The sequence below is a fragment of the Lathamus discolor genome, chromosome 20 (genome assembly GCF_037157495.1).
Source record: "Lathamus discolor isolate bLatDis1 chromosome 20, bLatDis1.hap1, whole genome shotgun sequence".
In the NCBI taxonomy this organism is placed as follows: domain Eukaryota; kingdom Metazoa; phylum Chordata; class Aves; order Psittaciformes; family Psittacidae; genus Lathamus; species Lathamus discolor.
Window position 1 is genome coordinate 3,396,115 of NC_088903.1, and position 18,608 is coordinate 3,414,722.

The window sequence follows — 18,608 nt, forward strand, 5'->3', positions numbered from 1 at the left end:
CCTGCCCCGCAGCGCTGTGTCCCTATGGGGAGAGGAGAAAACCCACGTTTCCTGCAGCTTTGGGGAGGGGAAATGAAGCCACAAGTTGATTTCTAGCCTCAGAGGTGATGCTGTGGCCTCAGCGCCTTGCTGCAAGGGCTGCTGCAGCTCCCTGGTGCTGTCTGGCACCGCCGGCACTTGCTGAATGCAAGCGGTTTCCTAGGATGGCAGCACAGGGTCGGCAGCGTGGCCTTGGAGCTCCAGAGCCGAGGGGAACCTTCGTTTTAGAGCTCTTCTCCTGCGATGCTCCTGGTGTTGGCTGCTTGGGACTCCCATTATCCCACCGCAGGAGCATCACAAAAGCATCACTCACCTCTGCTCGCCTGGCAGGGACATGGGGCTTTGCTGCCCCAGCCGGAGCCCAGAGGAGCTGGGATCAGCACAGGTATAGAAGGGCTGTGCCATCAGGAGCGGGCGCTGGCACGGGGATTTACAGAGCTTTCTGCTCTCTGGTCGCGGGATGCAGCTTTCCCTGCTCCCCTGTATCCTCCTCCCCTTGCTGCTGTTGGGGAGCCCGGGTGCGATGTGGACGTCCTGGCTCACAGCCGATGCTTCCAGTCAAAGGGGAAAGGATCTGAGGTTCTCTCCACAGAGATGGAAGCGCTGCCGTGAGCAACCACGTCTGTTGGGAACGGAGCTCCGTGTTCCAACCTGGGACCCTGGTTGGCAGCAGGAAGCAATGGGCGAGTTCAGGGCTTGGCCTCATCTCAGTGGCAGCCGAAGCTGATGGGGCTGGAAGGGAAAACCTCAGCCCCAGGTAACGCTGCCGGGTGTCACCGGGGGGATTTTAAGTGTCCCCTGCCCAAAGGCTGGGTTCTGTCACTGGTAATAACCCAATAAATCCTCTGCCGTAAAGACACTGAGCGGTTTTGCTCAGGCAAAGTAAAGCCTTTGATTGCAGGACCCAATGGGCTCCTTTGTTCCTCCTGAACCTTGGTAAAGGAGGGTGACAAATGAGATGCTCCCTGAGGAAGATGAAGGTGATGTTTTGGGGTTCAATGGATGCTTTAGGACAGCTCAGGCCTCGTGTGAACCCAGGGAGTTTGCAGCCTGCGGGTAACGCAGGCTGTCCGAGGAGCCTCCTGCCTCCCCCTGCTCCCCATCAGTCCCCATCACAGGCACCAGATCAGCTGAGGCCTCATTGCACTGGAAGTGCATTAAAGAATTCCATTACGGAGCAAGGACGGGAATGTGGGAGAGAGGCAGGGTGAGAAACGCTTGGAAATGCCAGGGAGCTTTAAGGTCCCTTCCACCCCAAACCGTTCGGTGATTCTATGAAGCTGCAGGAGAAGAGCATCCCATGGGATGCCCGGTCTGAATCCTGCTCTGCCCATAGCTGCGCTCCCGGATGTTGCGCTGGCAATCGGGGTGCGATGGGGACCCCAAATGCCGGGACCAGGCTTATATGGGAGACAACCACAGGAGCTCGGATCACTGCTCCTGCTCCAGAGTCTTCCTCAGCCTCCCTCCTCTCCGCTGCCAACCCTGTGCCTGCAAGGCTCATCCCTCACGCACAGTGAACGCCTGCACCCGGTGACCTTCATGCAGCCCCTCGGGGGGGGGGCATCAGGCCCTGTCCCCCAGCGCAGCTCCTGCCTCGCGTTCGGAATTCCCTTGGAACCTGATGGAAACCTTCATTTGCACTTCAAAGCACTCGCAGCAGATCCGCAGGGCCGGAGCTGGCACCGGGCTGGATCCGGAGCCCTGTTTGTGGCACATTCCAGCCCCACAGCTCCTGCCCGGCCCCATGGGACTCCTCGGGGTCAATGGTGCCTTTCAGCCCAGCGCTGTGACCCCCCCCCAAGAGCTGTTTTCCTCTCCAGGCCGCTCACTAAAGCCAGCGGTGGTGATTCCCTGGTAAAATCTCCAACGGGAATGGCCCCATGCCCGGTGCCATCGGCCTCCCAAAGTGGTGCATTTGGGCTCCACAACCCCCAGAGGTGGGAATCACAAGAGCGCGCATCCCAAAAGTGGTACCCGCCAATGCCAGCCTGGGGCTGGTGCCGAATCACTGCCGCGCTGTCCCAGAGCATCCCAGGCTCCATCCAAGCGATGCTACAGCCATGCCAGGAGCCAGGATCTAGGATGAGAGCTCCTCAGCTGGGGTCTTCCCCCCTTTCGGGGAGCCAGGGGCTGGGTGAAGCTGATCCCTGGCTCTGCCTGGTTTTGACACCTTTTCCATGGGCTGTCATGTGATGGAGACGGGATGATTCCTACCGGGGTCTTCCATTGAGGAATGCTCGTGCAGAGCCATGGGTCTCTCCATCCAGGCCTCGGGGTCTGCAAGTGCCAGGATCTGTCCCCCAGGAGCACAGGGATTTGCTGGTAGAGCCCCCGGCATCGGCAGTGCTGGCAAAAGGAGAGCAGCTATTAATAACGCTGCGCAGCCACGGGAGAAAAATGGAATTCCGTAATGGAAGCGGCTCCGAGAGAACAATTCAGGGAATAAAATGTTCATGGAAAAGGGGGCGAAGGAGCCGAGCCCAGCCCCCACCGCGCGTCCCTGCAGCTCGGCTCTGCCGTTGCCCCCCCCCGGGGCTGCCCAATGGGGTGAAGCCCCCCCAGGCTCAGGACTCAGCCCCAAGCGGGGCGGGGGGGTCCCCGGTTGCAATGGGGGGGTCCAGGGCAGGGGGGGATGGCTCCGCGGGTCCGGGACACAGAGAGTGCCCCCCCCCCCCCGGTACCGGGACATTGGGAGCGCCCCGGAGACCCGCGGTGCCCCGGGAGGGGGAAACGGGGCGGGGGGGGGGGGGGGGGGGCGGCACCGGAGCGGGGGGGGGGAGGGGCTGGCGGCCGCCCGGTGCCCACGTGGTTTCTCGGTGGCTCCGGAGCGGAAGAAACGGCGGAACGGAAAGGAACGGGCGGCCGGGGCTGCGGCGGGGGCGAGACCGGCACCGGCACCGGCACCGGCACCGGCACCGGCACCGGCACCGGCACCGCGAGTCGCCGGGGCGGGGACCGAGCCGCATCCCGGCAGCCGCCGCCGCAGCATCATCGCATCGCATCGCCGGTGAGTGCGGGGCCTGGGCCGGGGGGGAAACCGGGCCCGGGAACCGGACCGACACCGCCACACCCGGACCCGCCTCCCCCCGCCCCATCGCGCCCCCAGACCCATCACCCATCAGGCTCCATCCCCGGCTCCATCCCGGTTCCATCCCCGGCTCCATCCCAGCTCCATCCCGGTTCCATCCCCGGCTCCATCCCAGCTCCATCCCGGTTCCATCCCCGGCTCCATCCCAGCTCCATCCCGGTTCCATCCCCGGCTCCATCCCAGCTCCATCCCGGTTCCGTCCCCGGCTCCGTCCCCGGCTCCATCCCGGGCCCCCCCTGCACCTCCGGTCCTGGTCCCCGCCTGGCGACCCCCGGGCTGGGCTCCGGAGGGGATGCGCAGTCCCGGGCCGGGTCTCTCCGAGGCACCGGGGCCGCCGCAGGCCAAACCCCTCCCCTTTCCCCCCGCCATCCGGTGCCCGGGACCCCCGCCGGGGCTGACCCCCCCCACCCCCCCCCCCACCCCGCGCTGCCGGGGTCGGGGCGCCGCGGTCCCGGCCCCCTTTGCACGCCGCTTCTGCGCTCACTCAGGGCCATGGCGGTGGCATCGCACCCCCGATCATTCCCCCCCCTCCAGCGCCGGGAGGTGACAGCAACGAGGAGGGGGCTTGGCTCCGTTCCGGGGCTGGAGCTCGGTCCTCACAGACCCCCAGAGTGCGCCTGTATTGAGGACACGGTGCTGACCCCCCTAATGCCATCTGAGTGCCAGCGACCCGCTGCCCGGCACAGCCAGAGCCCATCACCGTTGCCTCCATCCATATCCCCCCCCCCAGCATCCCGGTGAGCTGCAGCCCCGTTTTCTCTCTCGTTCAAGGTATTTGTAGGCCTCGAGGAGGCAGCGACCGCTGGGACCGTGGAGCGAGCATAGTAGCCGGCGCGGTGCCGCGGGGACCCTCGCCGTTGCCCCCGGAGCCTCATGCCGGAGCCGCCGCGCTCCGTGGCCCCTCTCGCGGCTCCCTGCTGACGCCTGGGACACGCGTGGCCGCGCCGCAGCCCTGCCCAGCCCGCACCGCCTCGCCCCGCGCCCGGGGCCCGCTGCCAGGCACGTGTCACGGTGGAACACGAGGGGGGGGAAACTGAGGCACGGGACCGGGGCAGGGAGGGGGTCCCGTCCCCAGCCAGCCCCCAAAGCAGGGCTCTGGGTACCCACGGGCACTGCTCGTGGGGTCTTGCATTGAGGGGTCCGCAAGGGCTTGGGGAATCTCGTCCTGACTTAAGGGGCTGCCTCAGTTTCCCCAAGGGGGTGATGGCGGTGCCCTCCCTGCCCGAGCGGGGGGGTCCACTTCATTGTGGATTTAAGGCCCTCACAAGAGGGCATGGAGCCGGGGGGTGATGTCCCTGTTTCCTTGTCCCAGTGGCGGCTCTGACTGCCCGGCACTGGCTGTAGGGTAATGGGGGGGTCTGTGTCCCCCTCGCTTGGGGCAGAGCGGGGCCGGGCTGCCCCCCCCCATCACCCTGCGGATGTCACCTCCCTCTCCCGGCTTTCTGCTATGAATTATTTGTGTGGTGACGGCTCCTGCCAGAGCCGGCGAGGCCGCGCCTGAGCAGCAGCCGCCGCGGTGCCCATGGGGGTCCCCATCGGCACAGGGGTCGGTGCAGGAGCTGCGGTGCTGGGGCTCACCCTCATGGGGCCCATTTTCCCCATCAACCAGCCAAGGAGCCACAGCAGATTTGGTGGCAGCCGCTTTGCAGAGCCCCAGCCACCCAAACCCCTGAGCAGGGACACATCCTGCAGTGATGGGCAGGGTCAGATCCCCCCGGCCCCATCCCGAATCCTTGACCAGGGCCGCATCCTGGCCATGGGCAGGATCTGGTCCCCAGGGCCAGCCCCGGAGCGGTGCGGGGAGGCTGGCGGTGGCTCCCGGTATATAGGGCACAGCAGAGGCTGCTGCCGCCGAGGCGTGGGAGCACGGGAAGCAGCTCGCGTGCGGGAGGAGCCGGCTCCCGGTGCTATTCCTGGTGCTTGCTCCCGGGGGGATGCAGGAAAGTCACCGCGTCCCCCCTGGTGCCGGGCTGGGGATGCTCCCTGCCGCCCCGGCTCCTGCTTTCCTGATGGTTCCTCCTGCGGGGGATGCCGGGATACTGCCCCCCCCACACACAACACCTTGTCCCATCCCCAGGGGATGCTGCGGGGTTGGAGCCGGGGCTGGTGCGGCTCCCAGGACCAACCTTCCTCCATCCCCCTTGGCCGATGGGAGAGGTTGAGCTCTTCAAGAGCCCCGCTCCATAGAACCATGGAATGGTTTTGGTTGAAGGGACTTTAAAGCTCCTCCAGCTCCAATCCAGCTCCAGGGACCCCTTCCACTGGAGCAGCTTGCTCCAAGCCCCTGTGTCCAACCTGGCCTTGAGCACTGCCAGCGATGGGGCAGCCACAGCTTCTCTGGGCACCCTGTGCCAGCGCCTCAGCACCCTCACAGGGAAGAGCTTCTTCCCTAGATCCAACCGGAGCCATCCGCAGGACCCGGCCGGGCTCGAGCATCCGGTGTCCCCACAGCCCAGCCTTTCTCTGGGGGGCTTTTGTGCTGCTCCCATCCATACCCATCCCTGCCATGGGGTCACCAGCAGCCGTCTTCTCTGTCCACCCATCCCACCCCAGGCAGGACATGGACTCCATGTTCGAGGACGACATCAGCATCCTGACGCAGGACGCGCTGGGGCAGGACGAGGACTGGCTCGACAGCCCCAACACCGACCTCTCGGGCGAGATGTGCTCGGCCTCCCACTTCGCCCTCATCACCGCCTATGACGACATCAAGAACCGGCTGACGGGGCTGGAGAGGGAGAACTCCACGCTCAAGCGCCGGCTCAAGATGTACGAGGTCAAGGTGAGGGGCACGGGGGGCTCAGGGTGGGCTGGGGACCGGGGGGGTCCCCGCTGACGCCCTGCCCCACGGCTGCAGTACCCGCTGATCGGGGAGTTCGGTGAGGAACACATCTTCTCCCTCTACGAGGCCAAGGAGACGTCGCTGCTCAAGAGCGAGAAGGCGTCGCTGCAGCAGCAGCTCAACCAGTTCCAGCACGAGGTGAGTGGGGCTGGGGGGCATGGAGGGGGGGGGGGGGGTCCCCGAGCTGCCCCCCAACCCATGGCTCCCTCCCTGCGCAGCTGCAGAAGAGCAAAGAGCGTGAGGAGCAGCTGGAGGAGATGATCCAGGCCTATGAGAAGCTGTGCGTGGAGAAGGCTGACCTGGAGACGGAGCTGGGGGAGATGGTGCGTGCTGGTGGGACACATCCGTGTCCCCTCCCCATGGCATGGCTGGGCAGATCCCATAGGGATGCTGGTGCCATCAGCAGGGCTCAGTGGGGTGCAGGGCTGGGGGGGCTGTGGCTGCTCACCCCCATTATGGCCACATTGGGGGTTTAGCGATGAGCTTTGCTTGGATTTATTCATGTCCCTCCCCACTCCCGCTCTGCCAAGGGATGCTCCCAGCCCCAATGTGGTGTCCCTGTTGTGGGCATCCCCAGCATCCTGCATCCCATCCAGCACCGGGGGCTGGCCGCACGCTAGGGACCAGATCCCACCTCACTGTGCCACGACACCCACCAGCTGCACGGGGACCCTGAGCGCTGGGTCTGCCAGGGTGGGGGGACAGGATGGCCCCGGGGATGGGTGCAGCGATGGGGGGGTTCATCCCTTTCCCCCTCCCCATGCAGCGGGCGCTGGTGGACACTCACCTGAGCCGCATCCGCAGCCTGGAGCAGCAGCTACGGCAGCGCGATGGCAGCACCTTCCCGGGGCTGGGCACCCCGATACCGGGACAGGAGGTGCCTTTCATCACCCTGCACCCCAACCCCAGCCTGACCCATGGTAAGAACCCCCCCCCCCGGGACCCCCCGAGCCCCCCCCAGGGCTCCGTGCCGGTGCTGAGCCGTGCCCTGCCCGCAGTGCTGGAGCGTGCCGGGGGCTGGCAGAGCCGGGGGCTGGAAGCTGAGCTGGAAGCAGCGCGCCAGGAGACCCAACGGGCCCAGCACCGTGAGGAGCATCTCAAGGCCGAGTGCGAGCGGCTGCAGGCGGAGCTGAAGCACCTGCAGGACACGCGGGAGCAGGTTCGGAGCAGGGACCGGTCGTGCGGGACCACCCCCATCCCTATGGATGCGGGTCCGGGTGCTAATGGGATGTCTGCTCTCCCCCCAGGACCAGTCAGAGCGGGACATGGCCTGGGTGAAGAAGGTGGGCGATGACCAGTAAGTACTGGGGTGAGAGCTGGGATGCAATAGGCATCCCCACCTCGGCAAGGGGGGGGTTTGGTGGCGGGTAGGACTCTGCTTTACACCCAGGGCGTCCCGCGGGGGGACAGGACCTCCCTTTGGGCAGGATCCCTGGGGGCTTCCCCATATTGAAGTGGTGCAGGGGGGGATGCAGCCCCCCAAAAGCACCGTCTGCGCCTCGGGAGTTTGGAGCTGACCTGAGTGGCACCGGCTCGGTGCCTGCGCTGCTGCCTCCAGAGGGCACTGATGGCTTGCGGCTGCCGCAGAGCTCCCGTCACAGCACCGCGCCGTGCCACGCATCCACGGCTGCGGGACACGGCACCAGGAGCACCCCCAGGCTCCTCGGAGCCACCGTCCACCCCTTCCGTGCTCCACATCCTGCTCGCATGTTCCTTTTTGCGCTGGTACCTGAGTGCGGAGCTAAGGTGATGCTGGGCATCCTTCCTCTGGTCCTCATGCTTGCATCCTGTCCCTCTCCTCGCTGCATCAAGGAGCTCCCGGAGCTCCGTCAGGGCAACCCCCGGCGCTGGGACAGGGACTGAACACCTCGGAATGGGGGTTCGGGTAAAGATACCCCCAAACGCGGGGGCGATTGATGTGGCACGGCTGCACCAGGGCCGGACCCCATAACTCTCCCCAGCAGCTCCGGTTCGGGGACTTTCCCTGACAGCAGCCGCCTGTAACCCGTGCATTGAGGCGGCGTTCCCGTTATCCCGCTCTCGGCCGGGATGCGGGAGCCGGAATTCACACCCCGCACTGTGATGCTGGGCTGGCACCGCGGCTCCTCGGGGCACGTCGGGGCCGCTGCCCCGGGGCCGCCAGCCCGTACCGAGCTGTGGACAGATCCAAGCTGACGCGCGGGGCCGGGGCTGGATGTCTGGGGGGTTCCCCCCTCCTTTTTCCCCACGTGTCGGATGCTTTTGCCGTTTCTTGTCCTCCCGGGGCTCAGGGCGCTGCAGGCACCGATGCATCCGCGCTGCCCGGGCGGCTGCAGCCCCATGTGCGCCGCACACCCCACGGGTGTCCCCCGTTCTCCCTCCGCACGTTTCTCCCCTTTCCTTCGCTTTATTGCCCAGCCGGGAGCGCTGAGCTCGCCCTCTCCCGACCTCCCTCATCCCATGCTCCCCATCCCACCCCATCAGCCCCCACCGCTAAAACTCCCAACGCGCACATTAACACCTCCCAGACCCACCTCGCTTTTCGGCTTCACTTCCCCACCTCGGAGTGGGGAAACTGAGGCACGGTGAGCCCCGTGCCCGGCACCCCTAAGCCGGGGGGCAACTTCCCCCCTCCCCAGGCATGGCCTTTCCCTCCCCAGCTTGGTGTTTTCTTGTAAATACGGCTCTTTTTTGTAACCCGCTCCTCTCCACCGCTTCTTTTTTGGGTGTGAAAAACGCTTTATCGGCGCTTTCCATCTCCGGGTGACTTTTCTGGGTGGCTTTTGCTGAATTACTCAGCGCGCCGCCGCTGAGCGGGGCGGGGGTCCCTCGGCCCCTCTTTTTGGGGTTGTTTTGGGGTGGGTTCTTTCATGGTTTTGCCCTTTTTTTGGGGTGTCTTTCTGAGGGGCTGGAAAGCTGCAGCACCAGGGGATGCTTTGCAGGACAAAGCCCCAGTTTATTGATACCCAAGGGGATGCAGTGCTGAGTGCTGGGGGTGATGGGTGCAGGCGGGTCGGACCCCTACCCTCATCCCTGTTCCTGACACCGTTTTGATGGGGTTTTATGGGGTTTAATGATTCTGGCCCCTTTGCCAAAGGTACCACCGTGCTCAGCACCTCCTTTGCCAATGATGCTGCACTGAGACATCCCCATCCCCTTCTCCCCAGCCCTAAAGGGGGGGGTGCCAAGCAGCTGCTGTGGTCATGCCAGGGCCCCCCCCAGCTCCTTGGTGGTACCTACATCTGCTTGTCTTCCAGTCTTCACCCACTGCTTGTTTACCAGGTGGGACTCTCTTGAGGTCCCCCCGAGTTCTTCCCCCCTTCCTCATGCTTTGAGTGGGGGGCACATTGCACCCCAGTCCCCCGGTTACCCTCAGCCCCTCACTTTGGTGGTCCCAGCTTGGGATGGGGTCTCAGCCCTCCGTAGCATCTCTGGCTGGGTGATAAGGAGGGGACACGGTTGTCGTGCCGTGGACCCAGGCAGTCGCATGGGATCCAGCCATTCCTACCGGAGCAAGGATGCTCGTTTTGGCACTTGGGTTTTCGGTGGCTCTTTTGTTCTCACGGCTTATCTGCAGTTGCGTATCAAACCCACAGTTTGCCTTGAAAGAGCGCCTTTATGGGGGGGGGAACACCGAGACCCCCCCCCGGCTCCCCTTTGCTGGCATTAAACCACCCAAAACCCCTTGTGGACCCCCTTGGCTGCGGGTGGGGGGCCATGGGCCAGGTCCCTGCCCTCGGAGGGTGAGGGGCCGGGGGCTGCTCACACCAGCACCCCCCCCCACCCCGGCACCTCTCGCTCCTCCACCCCAGCGCTGCGGTTTTGGTGCTTCCTCCCTGCGCCTCAGCGTGACTTGAGGGGAGCTGGGGGGGGGGCAAACCCAACCGTGGGGCTGGGGGTGATGGGACCCCCCCCGGCTGTGGGGAGCAGCTGCAGCCTCTGCAGCAGGGCCCTGGCTCAGAGCCGGGTGCCCACAATGGACTGCAGGGGGGAAACTGAGGCACGAGAGGTGGGAGCAGGCAGAGGCGCAGGTTGGGGGGGTCTGGGGCCAGTGGGGACCCGGCTCAGGACACAGCTTCCTCGTTCTCATTTGCTTTTGGTTTTCTTTCTTTCTCTGGGTCTGTTTTCTCTTTCTCGCTCTTTTTTTTTTTTTTTTTTCCTTTTTCCTTCTATTTCTCTCGGTTTTTCTTCTTTTTCTTTTTCCTTTTCTTTCTTTTTTATAATGATTTTCCTGTTCTTTTATTTTTTCTTTTTCTTTTATCTTTTTATTTTCTTTTTCTTTTTTCTCCATTTTTCTTCTTTTTTCCTCTTTTTTTCTTTTTCTTTTTTCTTTTTCTTTTTTCTTTTATCCTTTTTTCTCTTTCTTTTTTCTTTTTCTTTTTATCTTTTTAATTTATTTTCTTTTTCTTCTTTTTCTTTTTTCCTCCCTTTTTTTTTCTTCTTTTTTCTTCTTTATGTTTTCCTTCTTTTTCTGTTTTTTTTTTCTTTTTCCCCTTATTTTCTGATTGATTTTATTTTCATTCCCTTTTTGTTCTTTCCCTTTTCTTCTTTTTCTAATTTTCTTTTTCTTCTTCTTTTCTTCCTCTTCCCCCCCCTCCCCCCCTCCCCAACCAAAGTGCGATGCCGCGGGGGGGGGGGGGGGGGCCGGGCAGGAGTAGACCTGTCAGCTGCTGTTACAAGCAGCATCTCCCGGGTCCGGGGGGTGTCACAACAGCTCAGTTCTCCCCTCGGTGCGGATGCTCTGAGCCCCCCCGGCCCGCGGGGCCTTCGCGTCACCGCAGAGAAGGCGGCTTTGAAAAGTGACACCCAACTTGGGGAAGGATTTAATGCCTCTGTCAGGGCCCCCGCGAGCGTCGGGATTGAGGGGGGGGGGCTCCCACCTCCCTCCGGTTGCACACGATGCACGGCCACGGCTTTCCCCTTCGGAGTGACAAACCCGAACGCGGGTTTCGGGTGCCCCCCATGGGGAACCAGGGGCTGCTTCGCCCTCAGTGATGCTTCGTCCTCGCCGCAGGGTGAACCTGGCGCTGGCCTACACGGAGCTGACGGAGGAGCTGTGCCGCCTGCGGAACCTCAGCTCCCTGCAGAGCCAGATCCTCCGTGCTCTGCTGCAGGAGAAGAGCCTCAATGGTGGTAAGGGGGGGGGGACACACTGGGGGCTGGCACCCCATAGCCAGGCAGGGCTGGGGGGAAAATAATGGGGAGACCATGCTGGATGCCCTTGTCATCCTGCTGGTGATGAGCTCTTGCATGTGTTCATCCTGGGGAGCATCCCTCCCTGGACCATCCCTCCCCAAGCGCATCCATCTCCAAGACCATCCATCCATCCAGGCAACCTGGTCTTGTTGGATGTGTTCCTGGATCATTGCAGGGGTTTGGACTTGGTGAGCTTTGAAGGTCCCTTCCAACACAAGCTCTTTATTTACATTGGATATTAGGAACAATTCCTTCCCCAAGGGGTGCTCAGGCATTGGAACAGGCTGCCCAGGGCAGTGCTGGAGTCACTGTCCCTGCAAGCGTTCACACACTGTAGACAAGGCCCTCAGTGCCATGGGTTAGTGGCGGCCTTGGCAGTGCTGGTTGGACTGGAGGAGCTTAAAGGTCTTTTCCAGCCTCATTGATCCCATGATTCTATCCCTGGGACCATCCATCCCGAGGAACATCTGTGCCTGGGACCACCCATCCCAGGGAGCAGCCCTCTCGCCGGGGGTCCCCACGGCCACATCCCCTCCCCATCCATCCCGGCTGCACACGGGGGACATGGGACGCTTTCCTCCATCCTGACGCGGGGGGGTTTTCTCTGCTCTCCCCCCTGCAGGCCAGCGCCACTCCCCGCTATCCCACTGCCATTCCCCAGCCCCGCAGCGCCGCTCGCCCGCCCCGCAGTGCCCCTCGCCCGCCCCTCCGGGGCGTCCTCCCGCACCCCAGTGTCAGTCCCCAGCACGGCAGCGGCGCTCGCCGGGCCCCCCCAGCCAGTCCCCGGCCCAACAGCGCCGCTCGCCAGCCCCCGGCCCCTGCCAGTCCCCTGCCCAGCAGCGCCGGTCCCCGGTGCCCCCAGCCAGCCAGTCCCCTGCCCAGCAGCGCCGGTCCCCGGTGCCCCCACCGTGCCCATCACCGGCTTCAGCATCACCGCACCGCCTGCCCGGAGAGAGGATGGAGCTGGGCTACGCCAAACCCTCCAGCCGGCACATCAAGGCCGGCTTCCAAGGCCGCCGGAGCTACTCGGAGGTGAGCAACGTGGCTCTGTACCAGCAGAGCCGCTCGCTCTGGCTCCAGCCCGAAGCCTCGACGCTCCCCAAGCACCGACCCTATGGCGAGGTGTACTTGGGGGGTGCCGGGGCCCCCCTGAGCGCCCATGAGCCCTTCGAGGAACACGTCCGCTTCGAGAAGCAGTCATCGGATGAGGAGGATTGGGCACTCCCCAGCCCGCCCAGCCCCGAGGCAGGGGCCATTCGCTGCGCATCCTTCTGTGCCGGCTTCCCCAGCCCCGACGCCGACGCCGCGCACCGGACGGCCGCTGCCTATGCCCGGGCAGAGCACGCTCAGTCCTGGCCCTCCATTAACGTAAGTGGGGACCCCCAACACCCCAGGATGGGTTGGTGGGGTGCGGGGGGGGGGGGGCAAAGCAACCCCACTGATGTGCAGCAGGGTGGTTGCTGCATGGAGTGCCTCAGTTTCCCCATTTGTGCACCCAGCAGCGGGTGTTGGAGGGGAGCTGGGGGGGATATGGAAGCAGTGGCAGAAACCAACCGTATCCTGGGCTGCATCTAAAGGAGCACAACCAGGAGGTCCAGGGAGGTGACCCTGCCCCTCTGCCCTCGTAAGACCTCACTGTATGCGCAGTTCTGGTGTCCTCAGCATAAGGACGTGGAGCTGTTGGAGCAGGGCTACAAGGATGCTCAGGGGCTGGAGCAGCTCCTGTATGGAGCCAGGCTGAGAACATTGGGGCTGTTCAGCCTGGAGAAGAGAAGCTGCGTGGAGACCTCAGAGCAGCTTCCAGTGTCTGAAAGGGGCTACAAGGATGGAGATGGACTCTTCATCAGAGCCTGCAGTGACAGGACAAGGGGCGATGGGTTCAGAGTGAAACAGGGGGAGTTCAGGTTACATAGAAGGAAGCTCTTCCCTGTGAGGGTGCTGAGGCGCTGGCACAGGGTGCCCAGAGAAGCTGTGGCTGCCCCATCCCTGGCAGTGCTCAAGGCCAGGTTGGACACAGGCGCTTGGAGCAAGCTGCTCCAGTGGAAGGGGTCCCTGCCCGTGGCAGGGGTTGGAGCTGGGTGAGCTTTAAGGTCCCTTCAACCCAAACCAGGCTGGGAGTCTATGACATGACCCCCATGGGGAGCAAGCCGTGCTCAGCACCTCACTCTGCCCCACAGCTGCTGCTGGAGACGGTGGACTCGGAGGTGCGGAGCTGCCCGCTGTGCCAGCTCGCCTTCCCCATCGGCTACCCGGACGATGCCCTGGTGAAGCACATCGACTCGCACCTCGAGAACAGCAAGATCTGAGCCTTCCCCCCCCAGCCCCTGCTCCCCGACCTTTGGATGCTGCATGAAAACACACGAGGAGCGACACGGCTCCCAAAATACCTCCAAGTCTTCAGTAGCTACACAAAGACTGAGACCCCCCAACCCCGGAGCCCACCCGCCCTCCATAGCGGGGCTCCTTCGCTCCCACCTCGCCCCATCCCTGCATCCATGCCGGGTCCGGATGCTCGAGTCGGGGCAGCAGGATAACGCCATCCCGAGGGGACCCGACTGCATCCTTGGGTGTCATCTGCACCCTTGGGTGCTGCTGCTTGATCTCAGGGAGGATTCGAGGGGCCAGGTCCTGGATCTGGCCCCCAGGAAGCAGGTGAAGGGCTGCCCTTTCCCCAGGTCGAAGTTGGGTTTGGGGGGCAAAAGGTGGGGGGCAGCTGCTTTTTCTTGGTCCCCCTCACCTCATCTCACCGGTTCAAGCATCATTCCCATTAAAAGCCCCCCTCTCCTCCCCATTTCTCCCCACTCCCCACAATGATGCTGCTGAGAATCAAGCCCCAAGGTGCAGCATGGACCCCCCACCACCACTGCACTGGGCTCTGGGGGCTCTCCCTGACCGTGACACCCCCCAGTGTGGGGACCATGCACTCCCCACCCCACCAGCCCCCCCGCTTTAGGCCAGGGGTGCTGCTAACCCTAAGTCCCCCCCACCCCGTCCCCCCCTATCCCCCCACGTTCAATCTACCTCAAAGCTGCCTGGATTGGGGGGGTCCACAGCGCCATCCCCCCCAGCCGAGCTGCTCCACGCTGCATGTCCCCCCCTACCCATACCCTCCCCATGCACCACCGGGGGCTCAGCTGGGTGCTGCCTCCCTCCACTGCACCGGGACCCCCGGGGAAAGGGACCCACGTCCCCAGTGCCACCAACTCCAATAAACCCTTTCCAGTGCCCAAAATGCCATGGAGGGGTTGAAGCTGTCTCCTCTCTTTGGGTCCCATGGGGCAGAACTGGGGGGCTGAGGTATGGGTGCCACCCAGGAATGGGGATAGGGTGGCGGCCTGACACCAGGGTGGTGGCATTGGGGCTATTGGGCTTCATGCTTCCATCACCTGCTTGCATCAGCATCATTAGGGCTGATGCTTCTCCTAAAGGTGCAAAGGTGGGGGGCACCCCACAGGGCTCGGGGTCCTGGTGAGGGTGATGGCTGGGATGGGATCATCCTGATTATCCTGTGGGAAGGGTCTGTCCTATGCACAGGGAAGCCCTATCACTCACCCCGCAGGTACCGTTGCTCCAGCAACAGTGCTGGATCCACTCCTCTCCGTTATTGTAGGGCCTACAGCATCCCTGCCTGTGCCTGAGGGTCTGGGGTCTGTGTCCCTGGCTGGTTTTGCACGCAGTGGGGATGCGAGTGCAATGAGACTCCCTTAAACTCAGCTGCTGATGGGAAACCGCAGCTCCCTGCCCCTGGCTCTGGTAGGGAGCATCCATGTGATGAGTTGTGACCGTTCTCCGGCCTCTCTGCGCCTGGGGGAGGCTGCAGAGGGTGTCAGGGGCTCGGTCCCTTCTCCCTGAGCTGGGTGCAGGCTCGGTTCCCAGCTCGCTGCAGCACAGTGGCTGCAGGGTGATGGTGTGAAGGAGATACAGGCCCCGTGCCGCCGGCGAGGCAGCGGCACAGCGATGCGACCGGCGTTATCACACCCTCATCTCTGCATCTGACAGGGGCCGGGGGCAGGAAGAGCAGCCCCTATCCAGGGCTGAGCCAGAGCTGGGCACCGGGTACCAGGCAGCGACGGGGATGAGATGGGGGCGATGCGGTGATGCTCATGGGGATGTGATGCTGCAGCAAAGGGTCCTATGCTGGAGGGGGGATGAACCCACCAAGGAATGAGGCCTTATCCGTACCCAGGGTGGTGTTGAGGGTGGATTCATCAGTTTGGACTGGGAATGCACTGGGTTGGAGCTGGGGGGGGGGGGGGGGGGGCGAGAAGGGGGTGTCTGCACCCCCAAAGTCTCCATCACTCCCCAGCTCCTTGCTCTTGTGCTTTGAAGCCACGTGGTGGGTATCAAGCGTTGGTGCCGTTACTCATCCACCACCGACCCGGAGCCGCTTTCCCCCGGGGGTGGCTGCTGCTGAGTCAGGAGGATACCGGGCTCCCCCCAAAGGTGTGGGGACCCCCAGGCACCCCCCCAAACCCACCGGCCCCAGCCTGCAGCTTCTGAGCCATGTGGGAGGAACCAGGCGGCTCCAGGACATGCATCCCCCAAGGCAGATGCGTCTCCGTGCCCAGTGCGTGATGCTCGGTGAGTTTCGGGGTGCCTGCACCTCGGGGTTGGGGTTTTCACCTCCTGGGGGGCTGCCCTGCTCCTGTTGCCCTTTTGTGTGTGGGGCCAGGGAGGGCGAAGGGCTGGATATGACCCCAGGGGCCCATGCTCCCGGTGGGCACAAGGCTCAGTGGGGCTGAGTACCTTGGTATGCCCCATGAGCAGGACAAGGGTGCATCACTCCCCCCTTTGTAGCCCTCAATTCATCACCCCATGGGGAGCACCCCACCTTCACCCCGTTCTGCGTGGGGAAACCCTGACCCATCCCCACCGATGCCACCAACACCCCCGTGCCTCAGTTTCCCTCTCCCACCCCACTGCAGCCCCACTGCCCGGGGATGGGGGGGGGTCGGGTAGTGTGCGCAGCCCCGTTTCCTCCGACACCCCCCCCCCCCCGCCCCGGTGCTGCCGCCTCCTTTGCGCTCGCAGGAGGGAGCTCAAACCGCAGCGCTCGGTTGCGGTTTTGGTCTCGCTCCCACCCCCCCGGGGTGGCAGAGCCTTCACTGGGGCACCCGCCCGAGGCTGAACTGGGTGCTCCTGAGGGGGGCTGATGCACCCTGGGGTGCCTGATCCCGGCACCCGGTTGCTAGGAGCATCCTCTCCATATGCCACAAGCACCGCAAACCCCATTGGGGTTGTGGGGACCGGGATGATGGCAATGACCATGCCCCGCGGTCTGGTGTGGAGGTCCCAGCACCAGGGGGTGCGAGGACCCACGTCGGGGTGCGGGGCTCTCGGGGGGGGGGGGGTCACGCATCCGGCTGAACCCATCGGGTCCCCGGTGTGACCTGGGATGAACCAGTCCCACCTCAGCCACAGCAGGGCTGGGATGCGGGGACCCTCCTGCAGTGACCAGGGATGGGGTCCATCCCCTCCGGCCTGACCAAGGGCAGCAGGAGCATCCCTGTAGGGATTGTGCCTGGAAACACCAGGGATGGCTCAGGGCATTGTCCCCCAGAGCCCCCCACCCATGGGGGCCACGCTGCAGCTCTGTGTCCCTGTCCCCATCCCCTCATGTGGGTTGCACCTCAGCGTTTCCTACACAGCAGCTTCCTTTGTTTTATTTGACTTCTCCCACCAAGACCCCCTTATTCTGAGGTGGGTGAAAAGTTGCTTTTTCCTGAACACTTTCAGTTTTGGGGCTTCTTTTCTTTTCTCAGCATTTCTATCATTTATGGGAAAAAAGAACCAGTTCTCGCTTGCTCCTGCAGCACTGGAGAGGGGATGGGGATCAGGGATGCTGCTTCCCTATTGCCGGGTTTTCAGGGTCAGCTCCAAGCAGGGAGGACAGCGTCCTGGTGTCCCTGGCTGCCTGCGTCATGAAGGCGATTCTCTGATGTCCAGTAAGGGTTGTGCTCGCATCTTGCCCTGCGTGCTTCTTGCTCCTCCTGACTTTGCCCTCCGAAGGCCATCACCTCCCCCCAGAAGCTGATTCCTCCCCTTCCCAAACCGGACTGGGAATATCCCAGAGGACCCCATGGCTTCGGCTGGGGGCAGCAGCAGCTCAGCCCCGTGTCCCCTCCGTCGGGGTTTATAGGAAACGGCTCTGCGAGGAAGCGCCCGGCGCTCCTGCCCGGGTGAGCGTTTCTTTCCAGCCGTGGGTGCCAAAAGGCCCCTCTCTGCCGCGGATCCGGTGTGAGTCAAAGCCGGAGCCCTGGGGTTTAACCACAAGCCCCAGAGCTGCCGTGTCACGGGGCAGCATCGCCAGAGGCGTTTATAAGAAACGGAGGGGCTGCCCGGGGGGGGGGAAGGGACCCTGGGTGGCACCGGGGCTTTGTCCCCACCCTGGGGTGAAGCCCTTTGGTGGCTGCAGCGGTGGCCACGGGCTCAGCTCTTGGCCCTTGGCTTCTACAAAGGATCCGGGGCTGCTGCAATTCAGCTTCTCAGCTCGGCCCCTTCCCATGCCCACATCGCCCCAAGGTGCCCACATCGCCCCAGGGTGCTCACATCACCCGGAGTACCTTCATCCAGCGATGTGCCTGGATGAAGCCTTCATCCAGCATCATCATGGGTGCCTGCATCCACACTGGGTACCCAGTGCCAGCCTCACCCTGGTTGCCCACATCACCCCTGGGTGCCCGCATCCCCAGGAGGTTCTGGTCCCTGCACTGCCCTGGGATGCCCACATCACCCCTGAGTGCCTGTGTCCGGGCTGGGTACCCGGTGCCAGCATCACCCTTTGTGCCCCATGGCACTGCATCCACCCGGAGCGCTGGTCCCTGCATCACCCTGGAGTGCCCCATGGCCCCGGGCTGTCACTCTGCTGTCAGCCCCAGCTCGGGCTGTGCACCACTCACCGCTGGTCCCTGTCCCACAGGGGTGCTGGCCGCTGCCCGACCTCTCTCAGATGCTCTTCCTGGAGATACAGGAGGTTTTCACACTTGCCTCACCCTCCCCAGCGCCGGCTCCCCACAGCCTTGCAGGGGAATTGGTGGCACCCGTGGTCCCCGCGGACCTCCTGCCCTTCACCCCCGGGATGTGCCCTTCCCACCCAGGCAGGATGCGGCAAGTCCCCTCCTGGCCAAGCCAGCGCAGTGTCCTTCCTCATCCGTGTGATGGGATCAGCTCTTTAGCATCCATCCGTGCTCCGAGCCAGTGTGTGTGTGGGGGGGAACCACAGGCACATAACAACACGCACGGCCCCGGCTGCCATGTGCCCAGCGCCATCACAGATGCTGCAGAGAGACAAGTGCCACCGGCCCCCCCGGGGACACGCAGGCTGCCAGCGCCGCGCGTGGGACCCGCCGCCTCGCTGCGGGGAGGTGACGGAGCCAACGCGCCCTGACATGGGTCTCGCGTCCCCGTCCGTCCCGTCCCCCCCCGTCCCCCCCCCGCCGCGGTCAGAGCCTCGCCAGTGCT

The 18,608-nt window shown here is 63.9% G+C and overlaps 1 protein-coding gene across 2 annotated transcripts; it reads left to right on the forward strand.

Annotated features, from left to right (window-relative positions):
• The first annotated feature begins 2,864 nt into the window (after window positions 1-2,864).
• TBKBP1 (TBK1 binding protein 1) lies at window positions 2,865-14,384 on the forward strand. 2 transcript variants are annotated; one of them, XM_065699410.1, is made up of 11 exons: window positions 2,865-3,049; window positions 3,902-4,133; window positions 5,688-5,912; window positions 5,988-6,110; window positions 6,191-6,295; window positions 6,739-6,892; window positions 6,971-7,131; window positions 7,220-7,269; window positions 10,966-11,084; window positions 11,770-12,515; window positions 13,325-14,384. In XM_065699410.1, exons 3-11 carry the CDS (start codon window positions 5,691-5,693, stop codon window positions 13,451-13,453), a joined length of 1,809 nt encoding a protein of 602 aa, XP_065555482.1. In that variant the 5' UTR covers window positions 2,865-3,049; window positions 3,902-4,133; window positions 5,688-5,690; the 3' UTR covers window positions 13,454-14,384. The 2 variants fall into 2 exon arrangements, with proteins under 2 accessions (XP_065555482.1, XP_065555483.1); XM_065699411.1 differs by having other exon boundaries at window positions 6,039-6,110.
• The last annotated feature ends 4,224 nt before the right edge of the window (window positions 14,385-18,608 follow it).

What these genes read in the sequence shown, in the direction of transcription:
- TBKBP1 (XM_065699410.1), top strand. Translation starts at nt 5,691, where the DNA reads ATGGACTCCATGTTCGAGGACGACATCAGCATCCTGACGCAGGACGCG. An exon ending in TCAAGATGTACGAGGTCAAG is followed by an intron (nt 5,913 to 5,987) that starts GTGAGGGGCACG and finishes CCACGGCTGCAG; the next exon opens with TACCCGCTGATCGGGGAGTT. An exon ending in AGACGGAGCTGGGGGAGATG is followed by an intron (nt 6,296 to 6,738) that starts GTGCGTGCTGGT and finishes CTCCCCATGCAG; the next exon opens with CGGGCGCTGGTGGACACTCA.